This window comes from Protopterus annectens, chromosome 3.part0 (genome assembly GCF_019279795.1).
Source record: "Protopterus annectens isolate FY-2018-M chromosome 3.part0, PAN1.0, whole genome shotgun sequence".
NCBI classification, from domain to species: Eukaryota; Metazoa; Chordata; order Ceratodontiformes; family Protopteridae; genus Protopterus; species Protopterus annectens.
The window spans coordinates 399973500-400001337 of record NC_056731.1 but is presented as its reverse complement, the minus strand read 5'-3'; the positions used below and the strand labels follow the sequence as shown (position 1 = coordinate 400001337).

The 27838-nt window shown below is 36.9% G+C and overlaps 1 protein-coding gene across 2 annotated transcripts in view; it reads right to left on the bottom strand.

The window, feature by feature from the left end:
* LOC122796397 (calcium/calmodulin-dependent 3',5'-cyclic nucleotide phosphodiesterase 1C-like) overlaps positions 1–27838 on the bottom strand; it is a 2375955-nt gene that overhangs the window by 57019 nt on the left and 2291098 nt on the right. The window contains exon 16 of one of the 2 annotated variants that reach the window (XM_044064849.1): positions 22056–23385. The exons of the other annotated variant lie outside the window; for it this stretch is intronic. Coding sequence (XP_043920784.1) covers positions 23351–23385 — 35 coding nt within the window. The 3' untranslated portion in view covers positions 22056–23350. Of the gene's footprint in view, positions 1–22055; positions 23386–27838 lie in introns of those variants that run through there. 2 annotated transcript variants of the gene reach the window in all.

Sequence of the window (27838 nt, the reverse complement as noted above, 5' to 3'; positions counted from 1 at the left end):
TGGTTTGTGTTTTCATGTGAAGGCTGTACTGGCCTGTTTTGTGGAGGGCTGTGTGTTCCATGTGGTGTGGTGGCTTCCAGTTTGGATATATAAGTGCATCTCTCACAAGTCTGAATGTTGGGAGGTAAGAGGAGAAGGTTGTCAGTGTACATGAGGCAGTTGCTACATTGCCTCAGGATGCCCAAGTTCACCAGGTTAATAGGAGAAAGCACAGGGAACTGACCTTTAGACATGCATGGAGGGGTGGGCATTAATAAGTACTGGAGCTGTTTCCTTGTAGAATGTTTATTGCTGGTAGCACTTTTGTGTGCTACAGTAATTGCTACAAGAAGTCTGGTAAAGTGCTAAACTAATAAGCTAATAAAATTGCAGGAGAGGAGAGAACTAGCAGATCTAAGGTAAAAATTGAAGAGCAAACTTTGGCACCACTCAGAAGCTTACAAACAGTCCTGGATACAGAAAATCCGTGTCTGGACTAGATTAGTTACAGGAAAGGTGGGAAACAAGTGTAGATGCTATTTAATTTAAGGACAGAACCACTGACAACCAGAGGAAGACTGCCATTTAGTGATATATTACACCTGTATTAACTTGTTTCTTTTAATCATTCATATCTTTTTCCATAAAAATTGTTCTCAATCTATGCTTTAATTCATGCTATATAACTTGGCACAAGGTTTCACTAACTGGCTCACCTCTTTTGCTTGGCTTTACATAATTAAGCATAACAACACCCAACTATGCCTCTCAACCTCTTATTGTTAGAAATCTGGACAAAACCTGACAAAATGTGGGGACAGAGGCCCAAAAATAGGGACAGATTTTAAATATTGCTCTTAGAAACTTAAAAAGTTGATAGAATAACATGGTTTGTGTTAACATGCATTTTGTGAAGGATTTGAAGTTTGAAACTCAAATGTATGTCATAATTTAGTGACTCCAATCCTCAGATTATCCCAGTGATTTAAATCATGAATTATATGAGAAACAGACCAAAAATATGAGGCAAGAATCTGGACATTCTGTGAAAATTCTGGACAGTTGAGAGGTATGCCCCCAACAACTCAGGGGTCTGGAGAAGAAAACCTTATAGAAGACAATCTGGAGTTATGATGGCAGCAGCTACAGGAAAGCAGGCTATACTTTTCTAACCTTCACATTAATCTGTTTTATTCTTATCTGTTAGTATAAATCTAAAATTTTGTGAAGGAGTATCCTTACACAGTGTTTTACATACTTTTCCTGCCATTACACTTTAGTGGTCTTTCAGTGTGGAGCTTTTATAGTGGAAAAATGTATAGCAATTAAAATATATCATGTACACATATGAAAAACAGACACACACACACACACACACAGACACACGCACACATACACACAACCCAAATGCATACATGCACATATTTGTGTGCATACTTGCTTGTACATACAGAATATATAGACAAATGCATGCACCCAAAAATACATAATGATTTTCAGGTACTCAGTTGTCCCCCTAATCATTAATTTCATATGTCCATCTGCTCCTACTTGTGGGTCTTTACCATCAAAAGGTCCATTTCAAAATGCATGGTGAAAATACTCTGTCCACTACACCACTGGGTTAAATTTGTGGATTGCACTGTGTGCTTTTTTACAGCTTTGCAAATCATCCATCCATCCATCCTAACCCATTTTTACGACTTTTGCACATGGGGTTGGGGTGTTATCCCAACAGTGACAATAATCTAGAGCCAAGGTTTACACTGCCGGGTGGCTAAATAGCAGCTCAAAATCTCTGACTGACATTTTTCAAGATTTCTCAATGCTAATCATCTTTTAATTGTACAGCTTAATGATCTTGGGGTGCTCTGCCAAGTGTGCTTTCAGTTGGATCTTTTTTTTCATTTTTCTAACAGATTCTGCTTTTTTATAGGTTCATAGTTAAGTACTAGGCTAGCTGCTCTTGCGGGCCATTTTAAATCTAGGCTTTTTCCCTTTTTGTACTTGAATTAGCCTATCCTATTTGGTTATAGACTGGCCTTACCCATTCCATGACTAATAATGATATATTATGGTTTCCTATTAAAATCTCGACATTGAGATGCCCACAGATGAAAATTCGATACACAGATGTTCGAATTTTCATATTGCTGAACATCTCAATTGTCAAAGGTTTATATTAGCGAATGCACTGTGCATTCGCTAATATACATTAGAAGAACTGTACAGAGATCGTGGTACAGTGCAGTTTGGGAAATTCATCCCTTTTCTCACTGTAGTGCGATCGCAGACTTGGAATATATAGTTAGCAGGGGTTGTGGGGGAGCAGCTTGCCACAGGGGGGGTGCAGAGGGGCTTGTCCCCCTGCAAAAAACGTAATGTTAGGTATAGGAGTTAACTTTATGTGAGCTCCTATACGCATATCACGTTACGTTTTTCGAAACAATGTAGAATCTGCTGACTTCAAGCAGTGGATTCGACATTGTGATTTCTTCCTTATTTTGAGTTTCGCAGTTTGGTTTTGATGTGTTGAATGCAAATTATTTTAATGTTTGACATACTGATAGGAAACCATATATTACCCCTAATGAAAATAACTGGGATCGTTCTACAGAGAATTTGAGGAGAATCATGCATGGCGTAAAGCTTTATCCCTTAGTAGTACTGGGGGCAGTCCCTGTATATTGTTTTGCTTCCTATGCATAGAACTAAGTTGCATTTAAATATAGACAGGAATGAACTTTGATTTATGTGGATGGAGAGTCTATTCCAGAGCAGTGGCATTCTCTTTGAGATGTACCTGTCCCTCCAAACTATTCTGTTGATGTAGCAGAAGAGGTTTCAAACCCTTCTTTTTAAACAATTAATGTTACATTTATTTTCCATATTCTAGAAATACTAAAATTGTAAGTCTAAACATATAATTTCTTAATGCAAAGTTAGTTTTTTATTCATATACACTGGTTGACAGTTACTAATATAATGGCAAATATTCTAATGCAGGTTGCTGACATGTACTACAAAATCCTGAACTGACATTATAAATGTTTATTTCTAATATTATAATCAGCTCAAGAATTATGAAATGCAAGTGATTTTCCTGTAAGATGATGCTTCACCATGTCTTATCAACTGAAAGGTAAACAGATTAAGCTATAACTATTATTCAAGTATCGTATGCCACCTTGTGGAGAATCCTGAAAGTGCAGCTATATATTTTAAATTGTCAGGTTCATGCCCTTATAGCAGAAAGGAACACATTCTCATTTTCTTGAGCGCAGCAGAATGTTAAAGATTCTTTTAGTATAAATATTTAGGGTGATAGAAAGAGCACTTGATGGAAGAGGAGCTCTTTGTAATTATTTGCACACGAAAATGACACAAAATGCAAAACAGTGAATTCAACAAATTCAATACAGATTTGCTTTTTCTGTTTTATTGTCACACAGCATGAGACCTACATATTATCTGATATGAAAAGCTAAAATACGTACTTGACTTTGATAAACAATTTTAAAGGAGTACATACTATGCTGCAAATAATTTTAGAAATAGAGTTCATATAAAATTCACTGGTAAGCCTGTGAAAAAAATGTAGTTTGGTTTGCATGATTCATTTATTGATTGCTTAATATAAACAATGTTGTGCATATAGTAGGAAGTTCAGAGTGCCTGGTGACATACAATTCTGTCATGTCAATGTATGACCTTTTTGTCACTGCTGCCCAACTGTGCATGCTTGCTATTTCAGTGACAAGTACTAATAACCGTAAGAATATCTAAGACCAGTATCTCTGTATGCTACTTGCTGCAAGCATATGATTTTTAGAAATATAAGATATTGCTAGGCATTCAAAGATGATAAATACTTAATTAGCATGATTCATCAGCTCCAAATCCAAAGAACAGGCAGCATTGTGGAAGATGGTCAATTTTTTTTCAATCCAGCAGATGTCAATGGAGTGGCAAAAGGCTATCAAAAGCCCATTCTGTCATACACTTTTTAGTTCAGCAGTGTAGGCTGTGGGCATGGTTTGTGAATGGCATGAGCTGTGCACAGTCTTCAAGGTATGCTCCCATCCTCACTACTCATACTTGTGTATCTGGTGTTACTGCTAGTTGGGTTTATTGCTACTCTGCTTCTGGTGACAGACTGTTGATTCCTAGCTGTGTGCAGTTGTACCGAGACCAAGCTCTACCTCCACTATCAGCCAAATGGCACCACTGTGTAACCAACTCCAGACTCCAAGGGCCGTAGACCCCCTAAGGGCTTCATTAGTAAGCATCTGGAAAGTACAGCTGTGGTAGGTTGCACTTACCATAACAGTAGATGGTCAAATTCCCCACTGCAGCAGTAGATTTTGGCAATGGGGGTTCTATCACCAGTGTCTTCAAAAAGTTCTGTCTCCCTCTCACACCTACACTCTGACTAGTGATTGGCTAGCTTCTTGTAGGGAGTGTAGACAATTTCCGGAATTTTTTGCCTAAAGAAACCCCAAAATATATATATATATATATATATATATATATATATATATATATAAACATATAACTTTTTATCCCATCAACTAATTATATGCAGTAGAAGGGGCCTGAAGAGTTGCTATGGCAACTGCAGCAGAGAGGAATTTGATCATCTACTGTTATGGTAAGTCCAACAACTGTACTATATTCATTATTCTCACTTCTGCAGTAGTCTTTTGCTATTTAGGTTGATTAACAAAGCTTGTCTTACCCTGGAGGAGAAAGGACTGTGGTCCAGCAACCCTTAGAAATCAGTCCTAGCAAAGCCAGCCCTGGACCAGGAAAGGGAATCCAGTATGTAATGCTTCATAAAAGGATGTACAGAGGACCATGTAATTGCCTCTAGAATGTTTCTAGGGTCTGCCCCTTTCTAATATTCCATCAAAAAGAACAAAGTATATTATAATGTGCTTTAATCCTACCTGGAAATGTTTTGCCATGGTGGGAATAGCCAGAAAAAATATAATAAGGGACAATCAACTGCAGTTGTCTGAATTAACATGGGCTGCCCTTTTCTAGTCTCATACTAGGAATTCTACAGCTTTTAAGCTTTACCACAGGGCTCTTGAAGAAGTCCAATATGGATGAAATTGCTTAATGTTTGATGTGTATGTTTTGTTATTAAAAGTTAGTACCGTTTTTGGCTCTTTTCTCTGATTTTTGTTATTTAGATTCGAGGTACACTTGGAAAGCAGTAAGAGTAAATATGGGCTATTTTTCTACAGATAACCCATATATGCACGGAAAAGCAACAGAGTGACCGCACCATGAATGGTTGCAACCCGGATATTCCCTTGCAAGTGTTAGACTGATACAACAGTTAACCTACTAAAAATAAATAAATACATGCATAAATAAACACAAAACAGCAAAAATAGCTGGTTCAAATGTATGCAGAAATAACTTTCCCAGAAAAAAGTAAAGATCCTAATTAAGTGTCATCTGTATAACAGGGGACTTTGCATATGAACAAAAAAAGCTCTTCGCAAAACAGCTTCAGAAAGTCTGAACTGAAAAGGAGGATCCACCAGAAGGCATTCTGAAATGCTGCTAAATACCCCTTGCCAAAAGAGTAAACAGGCCATAGAATGGCAATTCACATAAATGTTTGAGAGCCAAAAGTAATAACCCCACATAGGGCCCAGGTTATAGGGGAGGCATCAACTAGAAAAATCTTCTGCACAGGTTTACATAAGATTTCCTAGTAGCAGGATGTATTGCCTCCTTTAGTGTCTGCTGCTCATCCTCATGAAAAAAAGATGCCTAAAAGGTGTCAAAATTGAATCATCCAGATATTCAGTTGAAGTTGTTTGAAACTGGGATGTATCTAGCTCTCTGTCTTGTGTGAGAAGAGTCAATCCGTGTGGAAGCTTATGACAAATGGCCTGACCAATTCCATAAGAAGAGAGAACCAATGTTGCCTGGGCCAGAAAAGAGTCACCACAATAATTCTTGGAGAGTCTTTCTGAATATTCAGAATGATGATGGATATCAGTGGATAAGGTGGAAATTCATATAGAAACATTCCTGACAAACGGAATGAACATGCATCTGTTTTCCAGGCCTGCCTACAATGATTCCTGGTGAAGAATTTACTTAGTTGTTTGCTTTGAAAAGAGGTAAACAAATATATTGGAAGTGTTCTGTAAACTTAATCTATTCCTGAACCCCCCCCCCCCCATTCAGTTTCCATCTATTTGGGTCTGCTTGGTCCTGATCAGCTTGTCTGCATTACATTTTGCTCTGAGATTAAGGAATGCTGGCATAGTCATTCTGAAGGCATAGTCTATCCGTTTTTCTGAAAGGGTCCTACTTTTTTTTTATTGTTCCCCTCCTGCCATTTTCTTTTGCTCCCTATTTTCCCAAAGATGGTATGGCTTGATTATTTTGTTTTTTAAAAAAAGAAAAAAAAGCATGTTTGTAATATCTGTAGTGTGAGGCTTGAAAAATCTTAGTAACTCCCTGAATTAATTTCTATGTCATCAAACTGGTTGAGAACCTGAGTAGCAACAGGGTCAACAAAATTTTCATGTCTAAAGTACAGTTTGAAATCTCAGAATTTACCTCATTGGAATTTTTTTTGAGTATGTAACCAGGCTTATCTTCTCAAAATAATATTTTTGGAAGTGTGTTTAGAGATACTTTTATATCCCAAGCAAACTCCAAAGAATTTTTCCTTCTGCATTTGGCAAATGTTGGACGTGTGATGGGGAAGAAATATGTAACTGGAAACATATGTTTTGGGAGTACAATAAGTTGGCAGACTTTAAAAATTCTCAGAAATACTGGGTAAGCAAATGAATATAGTTAAAGGAATCATTTTTTTTTTACTTCGGATGCAGGATCTGAATTGCCTAAACATATTAAGACCTTGTTAAATTTAGTTCTGGTGGCTTCCAAAAACAAACAAAAAAAATGATAATCCAAATTTAAGGCAACTATACTTGAAGTAGTGAATATTGTAGCAGAGATAAAAGAACATGAAATGAGAGTTTTAGAAAAGGGTAGAAGTAAATTACATAGAAACAAAATGAAATTGTGAGAACAATATTTTTTTATTTTTATTATTTATTTTACATTTGTTAACTGGGATAGTCCAGTGGACATAGATCCATTTTCAGTGGAGACCCAAGGAGAAAAGCTCCATAAATAAGAAAAAAAAAAAAAAAAACAGTATATAGCTTATGACACATTTAGCAAAGTAAAATTTTCAGACAAAAAATACAGTCAAATACAATAGTATATAGCATATTACAATTGCTTGGAAAATAAAGTGAAAAACAGATATACATAACTCAAGTAATTAAATGGACATAACAACACTATGAGTCCAAAGAGAGAGATAATACATCACTAGTAGAGGTTGAAATTGAAGGGAATGCTAGTATAATTGCAGGAGTAAGCAGATGAATTGGTATGTTAAAATGTAAACCAGAACAAAGATCTCAAATTATGCTATATTTTGTGTATATATACAATCCTAGGACAATGACCTATGACAGCACTGTGAGGTATAAGAATTTTCAGGAAAGATTAGGAGAGGTGAGCATAGTGAAGGAGGGTCTAACCTGGTGTAGTACAGGAGCAGAGCCAGTTATTAATTAGATGAGTTTCTAAAGATCTTTTTAAACTGTGTAAAGGTAATGCTAGTAGGTATATGACTGGGTAGCTTGCTCCAGAGTTTAGTTACATAATTTGAGAAGAGGGAGTCCCCTGCTGTATTATTCAATTTAGTAATAATAAGCATAAATTCAGAGTCCTGTTATTGCTGTGGGGGAAAAGTACATTTTGTAATGCAGGATTTTTTTCAAGTTGATACCGAATTTTATGTGTCAGAGAGAGCTGATTGTACTGTAACAGATGGGGAAGTTCAGGCCAGTTGAGCTGTTTCAGGAATGAGTAGTGGTGAGATCGAAATGGAAAGTCTGAGGTGAATTTGGCGAGTTTGTTGTAGCAGGAGTCAAGTTTAGCTAGGCCTGATTTTCTAAGGTTGGTAAGAATAGGGGAGGCATAGAGGAGGGTAGCAATGAGGTGAGTGTGGGCTATGGTTGCCTTGGTTTGTTGGGTAAGGAATTGTTTATTTCTATAGAGGGAACTTAGTTTTTTTGTGGACTTTCTTTATGGTCTGGGAGATGTGAATATCAGATCTTAGATTGTTATCAATCTCTTTACTAAGGCATTTGGTATGTTCTGTGGGGGTGATAGTTGTTTTGTTGCTGGATATTATATGAAAGGTGGTAGTTGATGAGGTGGCCCTAATAGGTTTAAAGAGTAGTAATTTTGTTTTAGTAGGATTTAGGATAAGTTGGATATAGGATAGCCATAATTCAATAGAGAGGAAAGATTCCTGTATTAATGTGTGAAATTCCTGCAGAGAGGACGCTGCACAAATTAATGGAGAATCATCTGCATACTGTATGACATATGCATTGGGAGTGGAGGAATAGAGCTTGTTGGTGTAGAGGGAGAAAAGTAGTGGGCCTAATATGGTACCCTGGGGAACACCAAGAGTGACTGGAAGAAGGGGTGAGAGTTCTAGTTTCCACAGAATTGCTTGCTGATGGCCAGTTAGGTAGTTTTGGAACCAAGCTATGGAGGACTGAAAAAGTGCTAATTCAGATATTTCTTTGATAGGAATGTCATGTCTAACCATATCAAAGGCCTTTGATAGGTTGACAAGGGTGGTAGAAACAAATGTATTATTGTTTCGATGAGTGTTTACTGTATTGGTAAAGGACAGAAGGGCAGTGGTGGTACTATGGAAGGGCAGAAAGCCATGCTCAATGTCTGACAGGATTTTATATATATGTATGTAGTCTAACATTTGGAAATGTATGCACTTTTCAAGGATTTTTGCTAAAGGGGATAGTATAGCTATGGATCGGTAGTTTGTAAATTCTGTGGAGTTGCCTCCTTTATGTAGGGGGATTATATGAGATATTTTCCAAATTTAAGGGAAAATGGCTTCTGAAAGGGATCTATTAATTAGAATGGCTATAGGGTAGGCCAGTGCATTGGTAGCAGTTTTTAGGAATTCCTCTGGTAGTTTCTCAGCAGCCAGTGTATACATACAGAAAAATTTTTTGGAAGAGGAATGAAGTTTAAGAGGTAGCAGAAATTGAATAATTTATGTAATGTTACTTAGTTTATAGGATATATAACAATATATGTTATATATAATGTTTGTAAATGCGAATTTGGTGATATGGATTTGTTACTTTTTATATAAATGCAAGTTTGCCTAAGTCACAATTGACAATTCAATTAAGATGTTAAAAAATAGCAGCAGTAGCAGTGGTCCTAGACACAGTACCTGTATAATCATACACACTCTTCAAAATATGTTTAGACACCTGCGACAGGTTAGAAAGTGTGGGATTCAGACAGGACCTACCCACTGAAGGAAGTATGCCAGAACAGTTACGTAAGCTGTCAACACCTGAGAGAATAAACTCAGGGAAGGAAATTCTCTTATGAAATCTAATAGCTTTTCTTCTTTTCCAAAAGGCAAGGGTTTGTGTTAATAAGTGCTCTGCATTTTTTTTTGGGAGGGGGGTAACTGAAGGCTGAGGGTGACGGTTATTGTAGGGAGCATTTAACACAACCTCTAAGGCTGATGCAATAGGAGGAATGGGTATAGAACGTGATAAATACATTGGTAGTATATCAAAATATGCCTTCAGTTTTAGGGAACACCCACTTGTTCCCAAAAAAATATATTATTCATTTCTGAAACTAGTCCTAGACAACAAGACCTCCTCTAACAGAGTTGGAGAGGGCCAACTTTCCTCTGAATCAGGGTCCTGGGCTTGAGAATAAGACAAAGAAAAAGCTACCCATCTCTGTCCAACCATCTGACATATCTTATGTTGCATTTTGTCCTTTAACACTGATGTATGCTGCTATCAATACTTAATCTTCAGTTATGTTTAACCATATAAACATAATGTTGCCTGTATTATAATTATCTTCTTGTTTTACTGATTTTAACTGCTTTGTAACTCCCTGGACCTCCATTGAAATTTTTTTTTTTTTTGGGCCCACTCAAACTTTTCCAGTTAACAATTGTCAACAAATAATTAATAAATAAATATTTTCCTCAGGAATACATTGACCTAGTTTGTCTTCTGGTTTGGATTTGTATCTCCATGATAGAAAGCCTAGAATAAATTATTGTCTAAAGTACGAAAATCATTTTTATGAACAAATAAAATGTCTTTGGATGAGCTATATCTAAGCTTTTTGCTTCTTTTTTTTCTAGGGAGTCCCTTAGGAGGACACCAGTTGAGAGTTGGCACTTCATTCTGTTCAAGGGGCTTCTTTCCTCAGCTCCTCCAACAAGAACCTTCTAGAGAAATTCCCAGACCCAAAGAATATAGTTATCTCCCATGCTCAGACTGGAAAATGAAATAGATAAAGAGGATGTGGCTAACTCTCAGTCTGTTGTGGTAGAAGGAAATAAACCAGAGAAACTGGGAGAAACCAGCAAGCGGTTTGGGGAACAATAAATGACCACTGTGAAGTCATCCATCAGTGGACAAGGCACTTTCTAAGCCCACAGTTTGGGCAAGGGCTCCTATTTTGTGTTATTTTCTTCTTTTTATGTATAGTCAGATAAAAAACAGTGTAGGAATCCATGCTGTAGCCAAGGAAGAAACCTGATTGCTAGTAAGTGCTGTTGGGAAGAGTCATTCAGAAGGTAAATTGTCAAAGAAGTATTCACAAGCAACACATACACTTATATTACCCAACACAGTCCCTCAAAATTCAAAAGTAAAAGCATACACAAAAACTCTGTCAGAACTCTAAATCCCTTTCACAGAAAGTGCATTGAGAAAAAGCAAGAAATTTTGGTAAGTTGTTACAAATTGTACACAAACACCAGACATAAAATGCATTTCTAGCCCTGCAATACACCTTCCAATACCTAAACATAATGCTTTCAGTGAAAATGTCTCAAGCAGTAAAATAATGAAGGCAAGTTGCCATGAAGTGGACAGAAACACCAAAACATCAAATACCATTTTAAGTACATAAAACACTTCCCAATGTTTAAATCCTTAAATTTCAGTTAAATTGTCTCAAAAGCAGTGCATTTTTCTCTGAAAACAATCTCAGTATTCAATAAAAACCCAGTTCTAAAAATTGCAATTTCTGACAAGAAACTTAATAACATTGCTGCTGTTCTTCAGAAAATAAAGAGAGACATCAAAATTACTTAAAAAAGGAAATACTTTTTGTGTAGAAGGGTTCACTATGGGGGCTTATCTGTCAGAAATGAAACCTGTAGCCAATTACTGCTCTTGTGAAGACCAGAGTTGCTTTCCCTTGAAGTGGTAAGCAAGTACTGAAGCTGTTTACAGACTGAATGCTAATCTCCTCCAAGTGGCTAGCCAATTAGCAGTCAGAGTATGGGTGAGAGAGGGAGCAAGTGCTTTTGGAAGACTGGCCAGTTGTTGACAAATATAAAAATGAGTTCCCATGGTGGAACTCAAATATAAGCAGGTTCTACAAAAAAAAAAAAAAAGTCAAATCATTGCATACAATAATAAATGTAACTCTCAAGATTTCAAAACTGTTCTTACAAAACTTAACAAGGAACTCCTATCCCTATTCAAATAGCCACCCAGGCCAAAGACATACATAACATCTTTTTAATGAAGTTTGAAACATCAGAGACAATGCCTAGTACTGATCAGAGATAATAGTAAATGATATTACATACTCAGACCTGAGCAGATAGCCAATTCACTAGCAGATAAATTTAACTCTTAACTCCCCCTCCTTTCCCCCAAATTCCTGGATCACATATCCACATCTACATCCCTCAAATGCCAAATAATAAGTCCTCAAAGCACTTTACAAGGCCATGAATACTGCTTCTATGGGGCTGGATAACATATCAGGCTACCTACTGGACAGCCTGAGACAGAATCTGTCAATCCACCTGCATAGGCTATTTAATATCAGCCTCTAAATAGAATTTGTGCCAAACAAATGTAGAACAGAGCAGTCATCTCTCTGCAGAAGGGTGGGCCATCAATGGACCCAGATAATTATAGACCCATAAGTCACTCCAGCCTCATCTGTAAAGCTATGGAGAGGATCATTACGTAATATAAATAAGGACATAGGTAATCTACACAAATAATTGACCAAAGTCAGTTTGGTTTTGTCAAAGGTAGATTCTGCCTGCTTAACCTAACTGAATTATTCAGTAAGGATACTGATGTAATGGATGAGTGAAAATTGCTACAGTCTAGTTATGAAGGTATCAGAATTGTATTCAATACCATAATTCACACAGGTATTGTTGATAAACTCTCCCAGCTAAATGTTAATCCCTATGTAATACATTGGATAGCAAATTGGCTTACAAACAGAACCCAAGAATTTAGGGTAGGCAGCTTTATCTCCTTCAAAAGACCTGTCACTAGTGGTGTACCACAGGGTTTAGTCCTTTGGTTACTCCTGTTTGGCATTTACTTCTCAGAAATCAAAGCTATAATTTAGGTAATGTTGCTTAGGTTATATTTTCTCTCAGTTTATAGACCCAAAAGAAATATTGGCAAACTAATTTACAAATACTCTGTCTCACTAAATTGGAACAAACTCCCTTTCCATATTAGATCCTGTTTTAAAAAGGAGCTTAAATCCCACCTACTAATCTTGAAATTACGCCGTTGCCTCGACCACACGTAGTCTTAGTCTGTCCTACTGTATAACCTGTTGCATCTCCTAACTTTCTTTCTCTGTTAGTAACTTCTGATTAAACTAACCTCCTAAACCCTCAGCTCTACTACTATAGCCTGAATATAGCCCCCTCCTTTCTCTCCCCCCTCCCATTCTCCACACTAGTTAGCTTTTTTCCCCCCACTTCCTATCAATGTTTATACATTGTCCTTCTTTTGAGCAATGATTATCTTCTTTTCCCTTACTTTCATACTTAGTAAATTTTAGACCACTGCTATCAGTGCAACCCTTAATGTTCATATTTGTTTTCTTTTGTTTTTCTCTTTATAATTAATTTTGTATTTGCATTGTTATTTTTAATAGTTTTTTTGTCCTGTATGTTTATCTTTAATTATGTTTGCTGGGGCTCTTTCCCCTTGGGTCTCCACTGAAAATGGGTTGCTTACTATCAGTGCAATGCAACTAGCTAATAACCTTTCCTCTTTTACAATTATTTTGTATTGTGATTGTTATTTAATATTTGTATATTGTCACTTTATCTTTACTTATGTTTGCTGGGGCTTTTCCCCTCGGGTCTCCACTGAAATGGGTTTGTTTGCAAACTCAGTTGGACTAATCCAGTTAACAAATGTGAAATAAATAAATAAATAAATAAATAGGAATATATATATATATATATATATATATATATATATATATATATATATATATATATATATATATATATATATATATATATATATATATATATATATAGCATAATGTTTGTTAATTTTAACTTGTTAATACAGTTTGATTACTTTTATATAAATGTAAATGTGCCTATGTCACAAGTGATAATTCAATAAAGGTGTTAAAAAAACTGAAAAGAGAAAGCTACTGTTAAAGATTTATGGCTGACCAAGTTTTCAGATGACTGTAAACCTAGCACCACTATAAAATCTCCAGAGAACCCCAACATCGTATAAGATGGTCTTTCCCAAACAAATATCTGGAGTCAGAACCATATACTAAAACTAAATGCCAAAAATGTATACTAGTCTCCTTTGGTAAGCATGATGCCCCCTGTAACACATCAACAACATAACTTGGAAAATTGAAAGTTGGGAACCTGGGAACCAATGTGGGCAACAATCTGTACTTTGCTCACACTGTATCCGCTATTGTAAGAAAGTCCTTTTTCATTACACAAATGATAGGTCTAGGGATGTAATCATTCCACTTGCATTGGGCACTTATTAGACAGAATATTGAGTATAATGCCCCTCCTGTATGTACCTGTCCAAGCACATAACACAACTTGAACAACAACAAGGCTTTCTCATTGAGAAAAGCAAGGGGGTAAATCATAAAAACTGCACTGACCATCTCAAGGCCTTGTCCCTCTTTTCGGTATCATACAGGCGACTGAGGGCCATTCTCTGTCTCGCATACAAAGCTTCAATGACCTCATTTTCTCAGACCTGCTGCACTTTTACAAGTCAAATGGTGACATAATCACCTGCTCAAGTGACCTTAATCTCTTTTGCAACATAACTTGAACATACTTGAGAGACAGCAACGTACATCTCTTTACCTTTTCAAACATAACCTGGATGAATGGATGGGAAACCACAAATTCATCCCTGGTTTAGCACCCTTTTCTCTTAAGGATATGGTTAGCATGCAAATGCTCTGCCCAGCTCTGGGTTATTCATACATAAATTACAAGGGCTAAAAACTTCATGGAATTGCAGTACTAGACTTCTGAAGATCCTCACAGATCAATAACCTAGTAAGTACCTATGAAGCTATGGGCATGAACAGCCTTAAGACTTCTCAGGACATTGATATGTACCTTGGTAAACATGCATGTATTGTAGGACTCCTGTTGTACGAGACAGTCACAAAGACTCAAATACATGCTCTGAATACTGGCAAACAAAAATGCTACAGTGCAGAGAAGCAATGCACATGATCAGTACGTGCACATGTTTTTCCTTGGAAATGTAGTTTTGCTGTGTTACAACTGCAAGAAGGTAGGATTTAAATCTTTATTTATAGTTTGTCCACTCAGTTTGCCTGCTTAGAAATATAATCATGACTATTTCTTGGTGCGCCACTGACAATAGTTATACTATGTCAGATCTAGCCATAAGGAGTGTAATAAGGGACAGAATGCTATTTGTACATCTAAGATAATAGCTATAGGTCAGAGATAAGCAGGCTGTTTCAATGTAAATATTTTAGTGTCAGCTAGGTGCATTGTCAAGCTCACCCAAACATGATTAATAATAGATTATGTGCAAACAAAAAATGAATCTTTTAGTGTAGCGGAATACAACATATTATAAAGTACAAAACTAAAGACAAATAAAAGTGCCAAAACTTTTAAACAGGGTTTCAGCAGCAGCAGTATTCTGTGTGTAATACATTGCAATGTGTCACTCAAAGATATCTGCACGTTTTGTCAGTTGGCTTGCAAATGTGAGATATATACAACAAGTTCTTGAAACTGTCTGTTTGGAAAGAAATACCATGAAATTCAGTAAAAGGGTATTCTTTATTACAGGATACAATATGACCATGGAATCTAATATAAAATGAGGACCTATTACAAGACCTACCCCTGCATTAAGAAAAAATCTTTAAGTATATGGAGGGGAGGTGAAATAAATGAAAATCACAGTCTATCATAGTGTGACTAGCTATGCGCCTGGGGGGTTTTATGCCACAAAGTGTTATTATCATCTTCATTATGCACGGCATGTGTACCAGTGCTGGAACACCTTACTTGACAATAACTATAAAAACAACTGTTGTCTTACATGGCCATATCCACATTTCACTAGTCTTATGTGAGAATAGCAACTACTTAAATTTAAAATGTTCATTGGAAGGTTATGCAGCTGACAAGAGTTTTGTGTTAAAGCCTGTCTTAAATTGCAAACACAGAGTGCAACTAAAAAGTTAGATCCTTTATAAAATATGGAAGGCTATTAATTAGTATGCTAATAACTTGTATTATAGAATAAATACAGTAAAAAGATAAGAAACCCCTGACAATAAAATGTATACATCCATTTTAGATGCCTCTTATTTAAATATCAATTCATGTAGGGGTAGTGGGCTAATGAATGCCAGTGTTGAATTGTAATGAGGATGCAGCATGAATAGATACATGGGAATTCAGAGTAAGAGGCTGACGCTCGAGGTACGTAATTGTCTTGTGTTCCTACATTCTATTAGGGAATAAGAAAAAGAAAGCTAGAGGAAGAGGGAACTGGTACAGTCTTTAAGGTGGCACTGCCATATATATGATTCAAATGGGGCTCTGAACAGTAACTGGTACAGTCTTTAAGGTGGCACTGCCATATATATGATTCAAATGGGGCTCTGAACAGTAACTGGTACAGTCTTTAAGGTGGCACTGCCATATATATGATTCAAATGGGGCTCTGAACAGTAACTGGTACAGTCTTTAAGGTGGCACTGCCATATATATGATTCAAATGGGGCTCTGAACAGTAACTGGTACAGTCTTTAAGGTGGCACTGCCATATATATGATTCAAATGGGGCTCTGAACAGTAACTGGTACAGTCTTTAAGGTGGCACTGCCATATATATGATTCAAATGGGGCTCTGAACAGTAACTGGTACAGTCTTTAAGGTGGCACTGCCATATATATGATTCAAATGGGGCTCTGAACAGTAACTGGTACAGTCTTTAAGGTGGCACTGTCATATATATGATTCAAATGGGGCTCTGAACAGTAACTGGTACAGTCTTTAAGGTGGCACTGCCATATATATGATTCAAATGGGGCTCTGAACAGTAACTGGTACAGTCTTTAAGGTGGCACTGTCATATATATGATTCAAATGGGGCTCTGAACAGTAACTGGTACAGTCTTTAAGGTGGCACTGCCATATATATGATTCAAATGGGGCTCTGAACAGTAACTGGTACAGTCTTTAAGGTGGCACTGTCATATATATGATTCAAATGGGGCTCTGAACAGTAACTGGTACAGTCTTTAAGGTGGCACTGCCATATATATGATTCAAATGGGGCTCTGAACAGTAACTGGTACAGTCTTTAAGGTGGCACTGTCATATATATGATTCAAATGGGGCTCTGAACAGTAACTGGTACAGTCTTTAAGGTGGCACTGCCATATATATGATTCAAATGGGGCTCTGAACAGTAACTGGTACAGTCTTTAAGGTGGCACTGCCATATATATGATTCAAATGGGGCTCTGAACAGTAACTGGTACAGTCTTTAAGGTGGCACTGCCATATATATGATTCAAATGGGGCTCTGAACAGTAACTGGTACAGTCTTTAAGGTGGCACTGTCATATATATGATTCAAATGGGGCTCTGAACAGTAACTGGTACAGTCTTTAAGGTGGCACTGTCATATATATGATTCAAATGGGGCTCTGAACAGTAACTGGTACAGTCTTTAAGGTGGCACTGCCATATATATGATTCAAATGGGGCTCTGAACAGTAACTGGTACAGTCTTTAAGGTGGCACTGTCATATATATGATTCAAATGGGGCTCTGAACAGTAACTGGTACAGTCTTTAAGGTGGCACTGTCATATATATGATTCAAATGGGGCTCTGAACAGTAACTGGTACAGTCTTTAAGGTGGCACTGCCATATATATGATTCAAATGGGGCTCTGAACAGTAACTGGTACAGTCTTTAAGGTGGCACTGTCATATATATGATTCAAATGGGGCTCTGAACAGTAACTGGTACAGTCTTTAAGGTGGCACTGCCATATATATGATTCAAATGGGGCTCTGAACAGTAACTGGTACAGTCTTTAAGGTGGCACTGCCATATATATGATTCAAATGGGGCTCTGAACAGTAACTGGTACAGTCTTTAAGGTGGCACTGCCATATATATGATTCAAATGGGGCTCTGAACAGTAACTGGTACAGTCTTTAAGGTGGCACTGCCATATATATGATTCAAATGGGGCTCTGAACAGTAACTGGTACAGTCTTTAAGGTGGCACTGCCATATATATGATTCAAATGGGGCTCTGAACAGTAACTGGTACAGTCTTTAAGGTGGCACTGCCATATATATGATTCAAATGGGGCTCTGAACAGTAACTGGTACAGTCTTTAAGGTGGCACTGTCATATATATGATTCAAATGGGGCTCTGAACAGTAACTGGTACAGTCTTTAAGGTGGCACTGTCATATATATGATTCAAATGGGGCTCTGAACAGTAACTGGTACAGTCTTTAAGGTGGCACTGTCATATATATGATTCAAATGGGGCTCTGAACAGTAACTGGTACAGTCTTTAAGGTGGCACTGCCATATATATGATTCAAATGGGGCTCTGAACAGTAACTGGTACAGTCTTTAAGGTGGCACTGCCATATATATGATTCAAATGGGGCTCTGAACAGTAACTGGTACAGTCTTTAAGGTGGCACTGTCATATATATGATTCAAATGGGGCTCTGAACAGTAACTGGTACAGTCTTTAAGGTGGCACTGTCATATATATGATTCAAATGGGGCTCTGAACAGTAACTGGTACAGTCTTTAAGGTGGCACTGCCATATATATGATTCAAATGGGGCTCTGAACAGTAACTGGTACAGTCTTTAAGGTGGCACTGCCATATATATGATTCAAATGGGGCTCTGAACAGTAACTGGTACAGTCTTTAAGGTGGCACTGCCATATATATGATTCAAATGGGGCTCTGAACAGTAACTGGTACAGTCTTTAAGGTGGCACTGCCATATATATGATTCAAATGGGGCTCTGAACAGTAACTGGTACAGTCTTTAAGGTGGCACTGTCATATATATGATTCAAATGGGGCTCTGAACAGTAACTGGTACAGTCTTTAAGGTGGCACTGCCATATATATGATTCAAATGGGGCTCTGAACAGTAACTGGTACAGTCTTTAAGGTGGCACTGTCATATATATGATTCAAATGGGGCTCTGAACAGTAACTGGTACAGTCTTTAAGGTGGCACTGCCATATATATGATTCAAATGGGGCTCTGAACAGTAACTGGTACAGTCTTTAAGGTGGCACTGTCATATATATGATTCAAATGGGGCTCTGAACAGTAACTGGTACAGTCTTTAAGGTGGCACTGTCATATATATGATTCAAATGGGGCTCTGAACAGTAACTGGTACAGTCTTTAAGGTGGCACTGCCATATATATGATTCAAATGGGGCTCTGAACAGTAACTGGTACAGTCTTTAAGGTGGCACTGCCATATATATGATTCAAATGGGGCTCTGAACAGTAACTGGTACAGTCTTTAAGGTGGCACTGCCATATATATGATTCAAATGGGGCTCTGAACAGTAACTGGTACAGTCTTTAAGGTGGCACTGCCATATATATGATTCAAATGGGGCTCTGAACAGTAACTGGTACAGTCTTTAAGGTGGCACTGCCATATATATGATTCAAATGGGGCTCTGAACAGTAACTGGTACAGTCTTTAAGGTGGCACTGCCATATATATGATTCAAATGGGGCTCTGAACAGTAACTGGTACAGTCTTTAAGGTGGCACTGCCATATATATGATTCAAATGGGGCTCTGAACAGTAACTGGTACAGTCTTTAAGGTGGCACTGCCATATATATGATTCAAATGGGGCTCTGAACAGTAACTGGTACAGTCTTTAAGGTGGCACTGTCATATATATGATTCAAATGGGGCTCTGAACAGTAACTGGTACAGTCTTTAAGGTGGCACTGCCATATATATGATTCAAATGGGGCTCTGAACAGTAACTGGTACAGTCTTTAAGGTGGCACTGCCATATATATGATTCAAATGGGGCTCTGAACAGTAACTGGTACAGTCTTTAAGGTGGCACTGTCATATATATGATTCAAATGGGGCTCTGAACAGTAACTGGTACAGTCTTTAAGGTGGCACTGTCATATATATGATTCAAATGGGGCTCTGAACAGTAACTGGTACAGTCTTTAAGGTGGCACTGCCATATATATGATTCAAATGGGGCTCTGAACAGTAACTGGTACAGTCTTTAAGGTGGCACTGTCATATATATGATTCAAATGGGGCTCTGAACAGTAACTGGTACAGTCTTTAAGGTGGCACTGCCATATATATGATTCAAATGGGGCTCTGAACAGTAACTGGTACAGTCTTTAAGGTGGCACTGCCATATATATGATTCAAATGGGGCTCTGAACAGTAACTGGTACAGTCTTTAAGGTGGCACTGTCATATATATGATTCAAATGGGGCTCTGAACAGTAACTGGTACAGTCTTTAAGGTGGCACTGCCATATATATGATTCAAATGGGGCTCTGAACAGTAACTGGTACAGTCTTTAAGGTGGCACTGTCATATATATGATTCAAATGGGGCTCTGAACAGTAACTGGTACAGTCTTTAAGGTGGCACTGTCATATATATGATTCAAATGGGGCTCTGAACAGTAACTGGTACAGTCTTTAAGGTGGCACTGTCATATATATGATTCAAATGGGGCTCTGAACAGTAACTGGTACAGTCTTTAAGGTGGCACTGTCATATATATGATTCAAATGGGGCTCTGAACAGTAACTGGTACAGTCTTTAAGGTGGCACTGTCATATATATGATTCAAATGGGGCTCTGAACAGTAACTGGTACAGTCTTTAAGGTGGCACTGCCATATATATGATTCAAATGGGGCTCTGAACAGTAACTGGTACAGTCTTTAAGGTGGCACTGTCATATATATGATTCAAATGGGGCTCTGAACAGTAACTGGTACAGTCTTTAAGGTGGCACTGTCATATATATGATTCAAATGGGGCTCTGAACAGTAACTGGTACAGTCTTTAAGGTGGCACTGCCATATATATGATTCAAATGGGGCTCTGAACAGTAACTGGTACAGTCTTTAAGGTGGCACTGTCATATATATGATTCAAATGGGGCTCTGAACAGTAACTGGTACAGTCTTTAAGGTGGCACTGCCATATATATGATTCAAATGGGGCTCTGAACAGTAACTGGTACAGTCTTTAAGGTGGCACTGCCATATATATGATTCAAATGGGGCTCTGAACAGTAACTGGTACAGTCTTTAAGGTGGCACTGTCATATATATGATTCAAATGGGGCTCTGAACAGTAACTGGTACAGTCTTTAAGGTGGCACTGCCATATATATGATTCAAATGGGGCTCTGAACAGTAACTGGTACAGTCTTTAAGGTGGCACTGTCATATATATGATTCAAATGGGGCTCTGAACAGTAACTGGTACAGTCTTTAAGGTGGCACTGTCATATATATGATTCAAATGGGGCTCTGAACAGTAACTGGTACAGTCTTTAAGGTGGCACTGCCATATATATGATTCAAATGGGGCTCTGAACAGTAACTGGTACAGTCTTTAAGGTGGCACTGCCATATATATGATTCAAATGGGGCTCTGAACAGTAACTGGTACAGTCTTTAAGGTGGCACTGTCATATATATGATTCAAATGGGGCTCTGAACAGTAACTGGTACAGTCTTTAAGGTGGCACTGCCATATATATGATTCAAATGGGGCTCTGAACAGTAACTGGTACAGTCTTTAAGGTGGCACTGTCATATATATGATTCAAATGGGGCTCTGAACAGTAACTGGTACAGTCTTTAAGGTGGCACTGCCATATATATGATTCAAATGGGGCTCTGAACAGTAACTGGTACAGTCTTTAAGGTGGCACTGCCATATATATGATTCAAATGGGGCTCTGAACAGTAACTGGTACAGTCTTTAAGGTGGCACTGTCATATATATGATTCAAATGGGGCTCTGAACAGTAACTGGTACAGTCTTTAAGGTGGCACTGTCATATATATGATTCAAATGGGGCTCTGAACAGTTCATTTACCTTCATTGCATGATGGCACAAGGACATGGAGAGCATAAGGAATAACATGCTATAGATTACAGCAGTCTGTGAGAAGACTACTGCTCTCAGCGTCTCTGAGACAAACTGTCTTCAGACTCTTTCCAAGAAGACGTGCTACAATGCTATGGATTCTGTTACTGATATCTAATATTCATGCTAGGTCTTGTGTCTCAAAAACATGAGGTACCCTTATGCAACCCAACACATTTACCAACCATTTAACATTATCTGCCATAAACAATTTGGGTGCAAGAGTTTTTCAAAGCAACTAAAGTGATGCATATTACATTATATTAGTATATGTGAAGAGGTGCATTCCATGCTGAAATAAAAGACACTCATCATATTTCCCTGCCCTTTAGGCACAAAAAGATATTTCAGAGCATTCAAAGCACATAAATAAAAAAAAGTAATTTTAGTCATACTGTGTTCACCACATATAATATTTAATTTACTTTATTTCTCTGAGTGAAATATTCACAGTGTTGTGCAGATATATTACTGCTATGGCTAATACATATATAACAATATTATTTCAGTTAAAAAAAAATTCTTTGTCTACTTCAGACAAAACAGAATACAGTGAAGTAAGCAGCACACAATACATATAATATGAATGAGATTCAACCAGAAGATAACATACATGTGCTTAGAAACATACATGGAGCAAGTCTGTGAGGTGGTTACCATAGAGAAATACATTTCCCAGCATCTACCAGACCCTTATCAGAGGTATTACTAACAGTTACACATTTGACTAACAGTCTGTTCCAAGGTTTTGACTACCACACATCCAATTTTGTCCAATTATACTCTTAATTTAGGTAGTTGTAAAGAAGAAAGTGGACATAAAAACACTTGAAATGCCTACCTGTCCTTGCAAGGGAAACAAAAAGCATTGCCTGTCACTAGAACTGGTCACCTTTTAATTGCCATGCTGGAAACCTTTATGTTATATTCTCATAGATTCTTTTCACAGTACATAACAATAACCATACCTTATCATAAAAATAATGCTTTCTAAAAAAATACCTAAGCTGATATTGGCAAGACATCTTGGTTAAACTTAACAAATCATATGATTTTATGACATATGACATCTGGACAACATAGGTATTGATGATATAAAACTTACAAAATGTAAATAATTCTATTGTATTAACTCATTTAGGAGATTAAGGGCACCAATCATTTAGTAGTCAAAACTTGTACACAGTTATTAACAAGTTGCCTGCACAGAGCACAGCTCCATTCACCTCAGTGTAATCAAGAAAGCAGGTAGACCAGTGTGCTGTCTTGATGGACAGTAAATATACAATACCAAAACCCTAAAAAGTGTTAAGAGGTCCTCCAAAAGCATTGTTGACAATGACGTGTCTGCAGTTTTTGGACATGCCCACATTTTCTTTCCAAGTGAAATGTTTTTGAGTAGAAGAAAACAGAATTGCAGCTCTCATGAATTCATGTAAGGATATCACTTGAGTGAAACTGTGTAATATACAGTTACGTGAGTTAAGAAGGGATTAACACAGCGGTGTTGACTGCAGTATCTCTTACTTCTACCTGTGCAAAAATGGAGCAGTTTTACGAGGGAAGCAGTCGCTGTGAAGTGAAGACTATAATAAAGCTGTCAGTGGAAAATATACCAGGAACATGTTAAGTTCTTCCCAGGAAACGCATCTTTATAGTAGAATGCAGAATCGCCACAAAAATGGTAGGTTTAGTTTGCTTCCCTTCCCTTTTTCTCTTCTTCATCTGTAACAAAAAGAGATATATGTATGTCAGAGGCACTGGCCTTTTATGCATGCCTTGTGAGGAGTAGCCAGGACAGAAATGATTCTGGTGTACCACTGCCATGTAAGCTGAGAGGACAGTCTTGTTAAAGGTGAAATTGCCATATGAGGATGGAAAGGTGAGGGTGAATATGAGAAATGCAAGCATTTTGAATGAAAAGGATTCCAGTTCTGCTGTGTTTCCTGATTGTGACTCAGTATGTTAATACTAGAATAAGATTTAATAAACAATGATATATGGATACGGAAGAGGTAAAATCACTACATCAAATCATAACACATTTTATCAGACCTCTCAACTTCTTTATTCTGGAATTCTGGACAAAACCAAAATAACTGGAAGACAAAGGCCAAAATCAGTGACAATGTTTAAATGGTAATCTATTGGTAATCTAATTCAATTAAAAAGGTACTAGAAGAATATGTTTTGCATTAAAATGGATTTTCTAAAAAATAAGATGTATGAAACTCTAATATTTGACATTATTGACTGACTTTAAACTTTTGTAATATACTAGAAAATCAAGCAGTTAAGAGGTAGACAGCAGAAAATGTTAGGCAATATCAAGGATGATCTGCAAAATTATGATCAGTTGAGAGGTACACATTTTCATACAAACACAAAATAGCAAAAGCAAATTCCTGCATATTGGCATGGGTGTTTAGAAGTGAACTAATTATTGTAGGATGAAGAAGAGAAACATAAAAAAATATAGAACTATGCAGACTTCTGTTCAGAAAAGACACTTACTGAAGATAGTGCAAGTTATATATGAATGTATCTGCTACTCTTAAGCACTAAAAACAGAATGCATGATTTCTGAAACAGAATACATTCTTGCCAAGGTGGACAACAATTAGCAAATAATCCTTAAAAATTCTAGTCCCTAGAAATGACTACCTACTTTCACAACTTGGGAATTTGGCTTGACACTTTCACATTCAATACCACATTCAAGTGACATGTGAAATCAAAATAAATACATATGTATATTGGGTCACCAAGACCTCTCATTTTTTGTTTCCTGATGAAAGGATAGCCATTGCCAAAGGTGTGCTTCTCATACACATTGACTATGGCTTTCATCTAGTTACCTCACGCTAAAAAAACTCTCCTAATTGCATGTCTCTGCAAGCATCATCATCTCCAATCTTTCCCATTTCTGGACAGTCATCTACTGCTTGAACCTCAGATTACAGCCTCAGGTCGCTACCACCCAAAATAACCTCCTATCAGAAACCCAAAGCCAAACTGCATTACAAAGATCACGGTTTCTCCATTCTTGGCCCACAGATCTGGGAGTCTCTTCCAACCTTTGTTAATGAAAGGTCCTTTTCTGCTATATTCAGAAAAGGGATTAAAGGGATTCTAGTCCCTAGAAATGACTACCTACTTTCACAACTTGGGAATTTGGCTTGACACTTTCACATTCAATTGGTGTCAAGGTGTCACCTTCAAAAATGCAGCCTTTTGGCTCAATTTCTTAATCCTTCTCCACATTCTGAGATTGATCTCCTACTCTGACTACTAACATTTTAACGATTCCTCCACACGGATGTCTTATTCCATTACCAAATGACAATGCTCTTTCTCATTTCAATAATTTGCAATTCTCTATTCTGTATGTACAACTTCTACTACCCTTCCTCCTTTCAAAAGCCAGAAATTTGCTTCACGTTTTATTAAATTATTTATAGGATGTTTCTATATATGCTTACCACTAGGCTTAACCTGTATATAGTCTAAGATGGCAAGTGCTCCATTCCAGACAACAAAAATAAATAAATACACAAATAAGTACATGAATGTACTTATTATGCACTGCAATCATTTTTCAAATCAATGGTTCACTTTATGTGATACTGGTTAAAAGCTATAGGAAGATGTGTATATCTAAGGTTGCTTCCAAAATAATAAAACAGAATAAATGGAAAAAACAGAGAAAAACGAAAAACTAGTAACACAAAATGTTCTCTGTTAAACAGGATCCAGTAAAGGCAGTCGCATGAACCGTTGCTGTATACCAAAATAATTGCTGTATACCAAAATAATAACAGTAGTTCTCCATCAAAGACTGTTCAGTCCACAAACAAACAGTATTTTTATAAAATGTATTGAATTACAATGCGATTTAGATTTAGCGCTTTCATTTCCAATATAGGAAACTTCATCAGAATGAATGGCATTGTTCTACTTACATATTATATAGTCTGTACTTGATTAATTTGTTGCAATTAAGTCATTTTAATTAAGACATTTAAATCACTCTGGTTAAAAATAAAGGTGCAGTACTCCATATAAAAAGACAAGACAAGACATGAAATATGTGCAATAAATACATAAATATAATAAACTATCTAAAAAATGTAAAGATGTATATACTATCAAACGTCATTAATCATTATTGAAAACCTATGTATTTTGAAATTTGTTAAGAAAAACTCTCTGAGGACAAACATGTAAAACAGTACAACATCAGAATTAAACTGTGATATATGAATAATATAGTAAAATAATAATATGATGTACAAACAGTCTCTTCAACTAAAATTCATAATATAATCAGTCCCTTCAACTAGAGTTCATAATATATACCCGTCATTTTTTAAAGAAATTTCAAAATACATAGGTTTTCAATGATAATTAATGATGTTTGATAGTATATACATCTTTACATTTTTTAGATAGTTTATTATATTTATGCATTTATTGCACATATCTCATGTCTTGTCTTGTCTTTTTATATGAAGTACAGCACCTTTATTTTTAACCAGAGTGATTTAAATGTCTTAAAATGACTTAATTGCAACAAATTAATCAAGTACAGACTATATAATATGTAAGTAGAACAATGTCATTCATTCTGATGAAGTTTCCTATATTGGAAATGAAAGCGCTAAATCTAAATCGCATTGTAATTCAATAAATTTTATAAAAATACTGTTTGTTTGTGGACTGAACAGTCTTTGACGGAGAACTACTGTTATTATTTTGGTATACAGCAATTATTTTGGTATACAGCAATGGTTCATGGGACTGCCTTTATTGGATCCTGTTTAACGGAGAACATTTTGTGTTACTAGTTTTTAATTTTTCTCAGTTTTTTCCATTTATTCTGTTTTATTGGTTTTGCTTGCAAATGGAACTACAGGATAGCCGAGGGGCCTCACAATCCACCAGGAATGAACAAACTTTGATTGGTGAGCTTACCAGGCTCATACAAGCCTTTTCTCAGCCGGACACTAATTCACAGGAAGCGGATGTCCTTATACCGTGTGCACAGCCACCTGCGGGTAAGCACAGTAACACACGTAGTGCCAACAGACCTATTCCAACTGATATTAGGCAACCGCGTGTTTTCAATAACAATGGTGAAGGAAATATGAGTGAAAGAGTTGCTTTAGGAGAGAAATACGACGAAAAATCATATTTGGACAAATACGCAGATATTAACTTTAGCGACTGGCTGAACAGAAGTTTTGGTGTTTCGGAGTCCCGTGAACATGGACATAAACAACAGGACATTTCTTATGCTGAAAAATGTAAGCTGTTAAAAAAGTATATGCTTAAATACAAAAACTTAAACCTTGATAACTGGTTCTTAATGGAATGTATAAAATGGAAACATGTGCCTAAGGGTCTTAGGCTAAACAAGTTTCCTAATGATACTGTTATGGGTTCTAGTTTATATAAAGAAATTGTTGAAATTTTAAATAACTGTGGTTTAGCTTTAATGAGAGTTATGATTAACAACAACAACAAACTAATTGTCGAGTTGAATGACAAGATAGACAAAATTAACAAAGAAATATGTGAGGATTTGCTGTTTACTGTACGAGAACACAAATGTAACTATTTTAGAGTTCTCAATGACGTTGATAATACTATGGTTAAAAATCACAAAAGAAAGATGGGGAAATTAGATAGGGATGACAGGGCCTATGAACATCAGCAGGCATACCCTTTGGGGCACAAAAAAGGAACAGTTTAGGGATTACTATAAAAGGAGAGTTTATTCACAAGCTAACCACCATACTGATGTTTTTTATCACTGGAAAGGGCGGAACAATGACTTACAGATGGAAGGTAACATTGGTTTACAAGAACACAATTACAATGGGGAGTTTAGTGACCATGACATCCCTTTATGACAGGAGGGACTCAGGAGATCCGAACGGATATGGAATTTACCCTCCCATCCCACATATGCACAGGTTATGAACAAACACACTCAGATGTATCAGGGGAATCACCAACATTGATAGAAAATGACGTGACTTTGTTATCTGATAAATCTATTGTATATACAGAGGCTGAAAAGGAACATTGTGGGGTACATCCATTCAATTCCCACAATAATGTTATTAATCAACAAGATGGTGAGTTTTTCATTTACAACTATACTGACATTAGA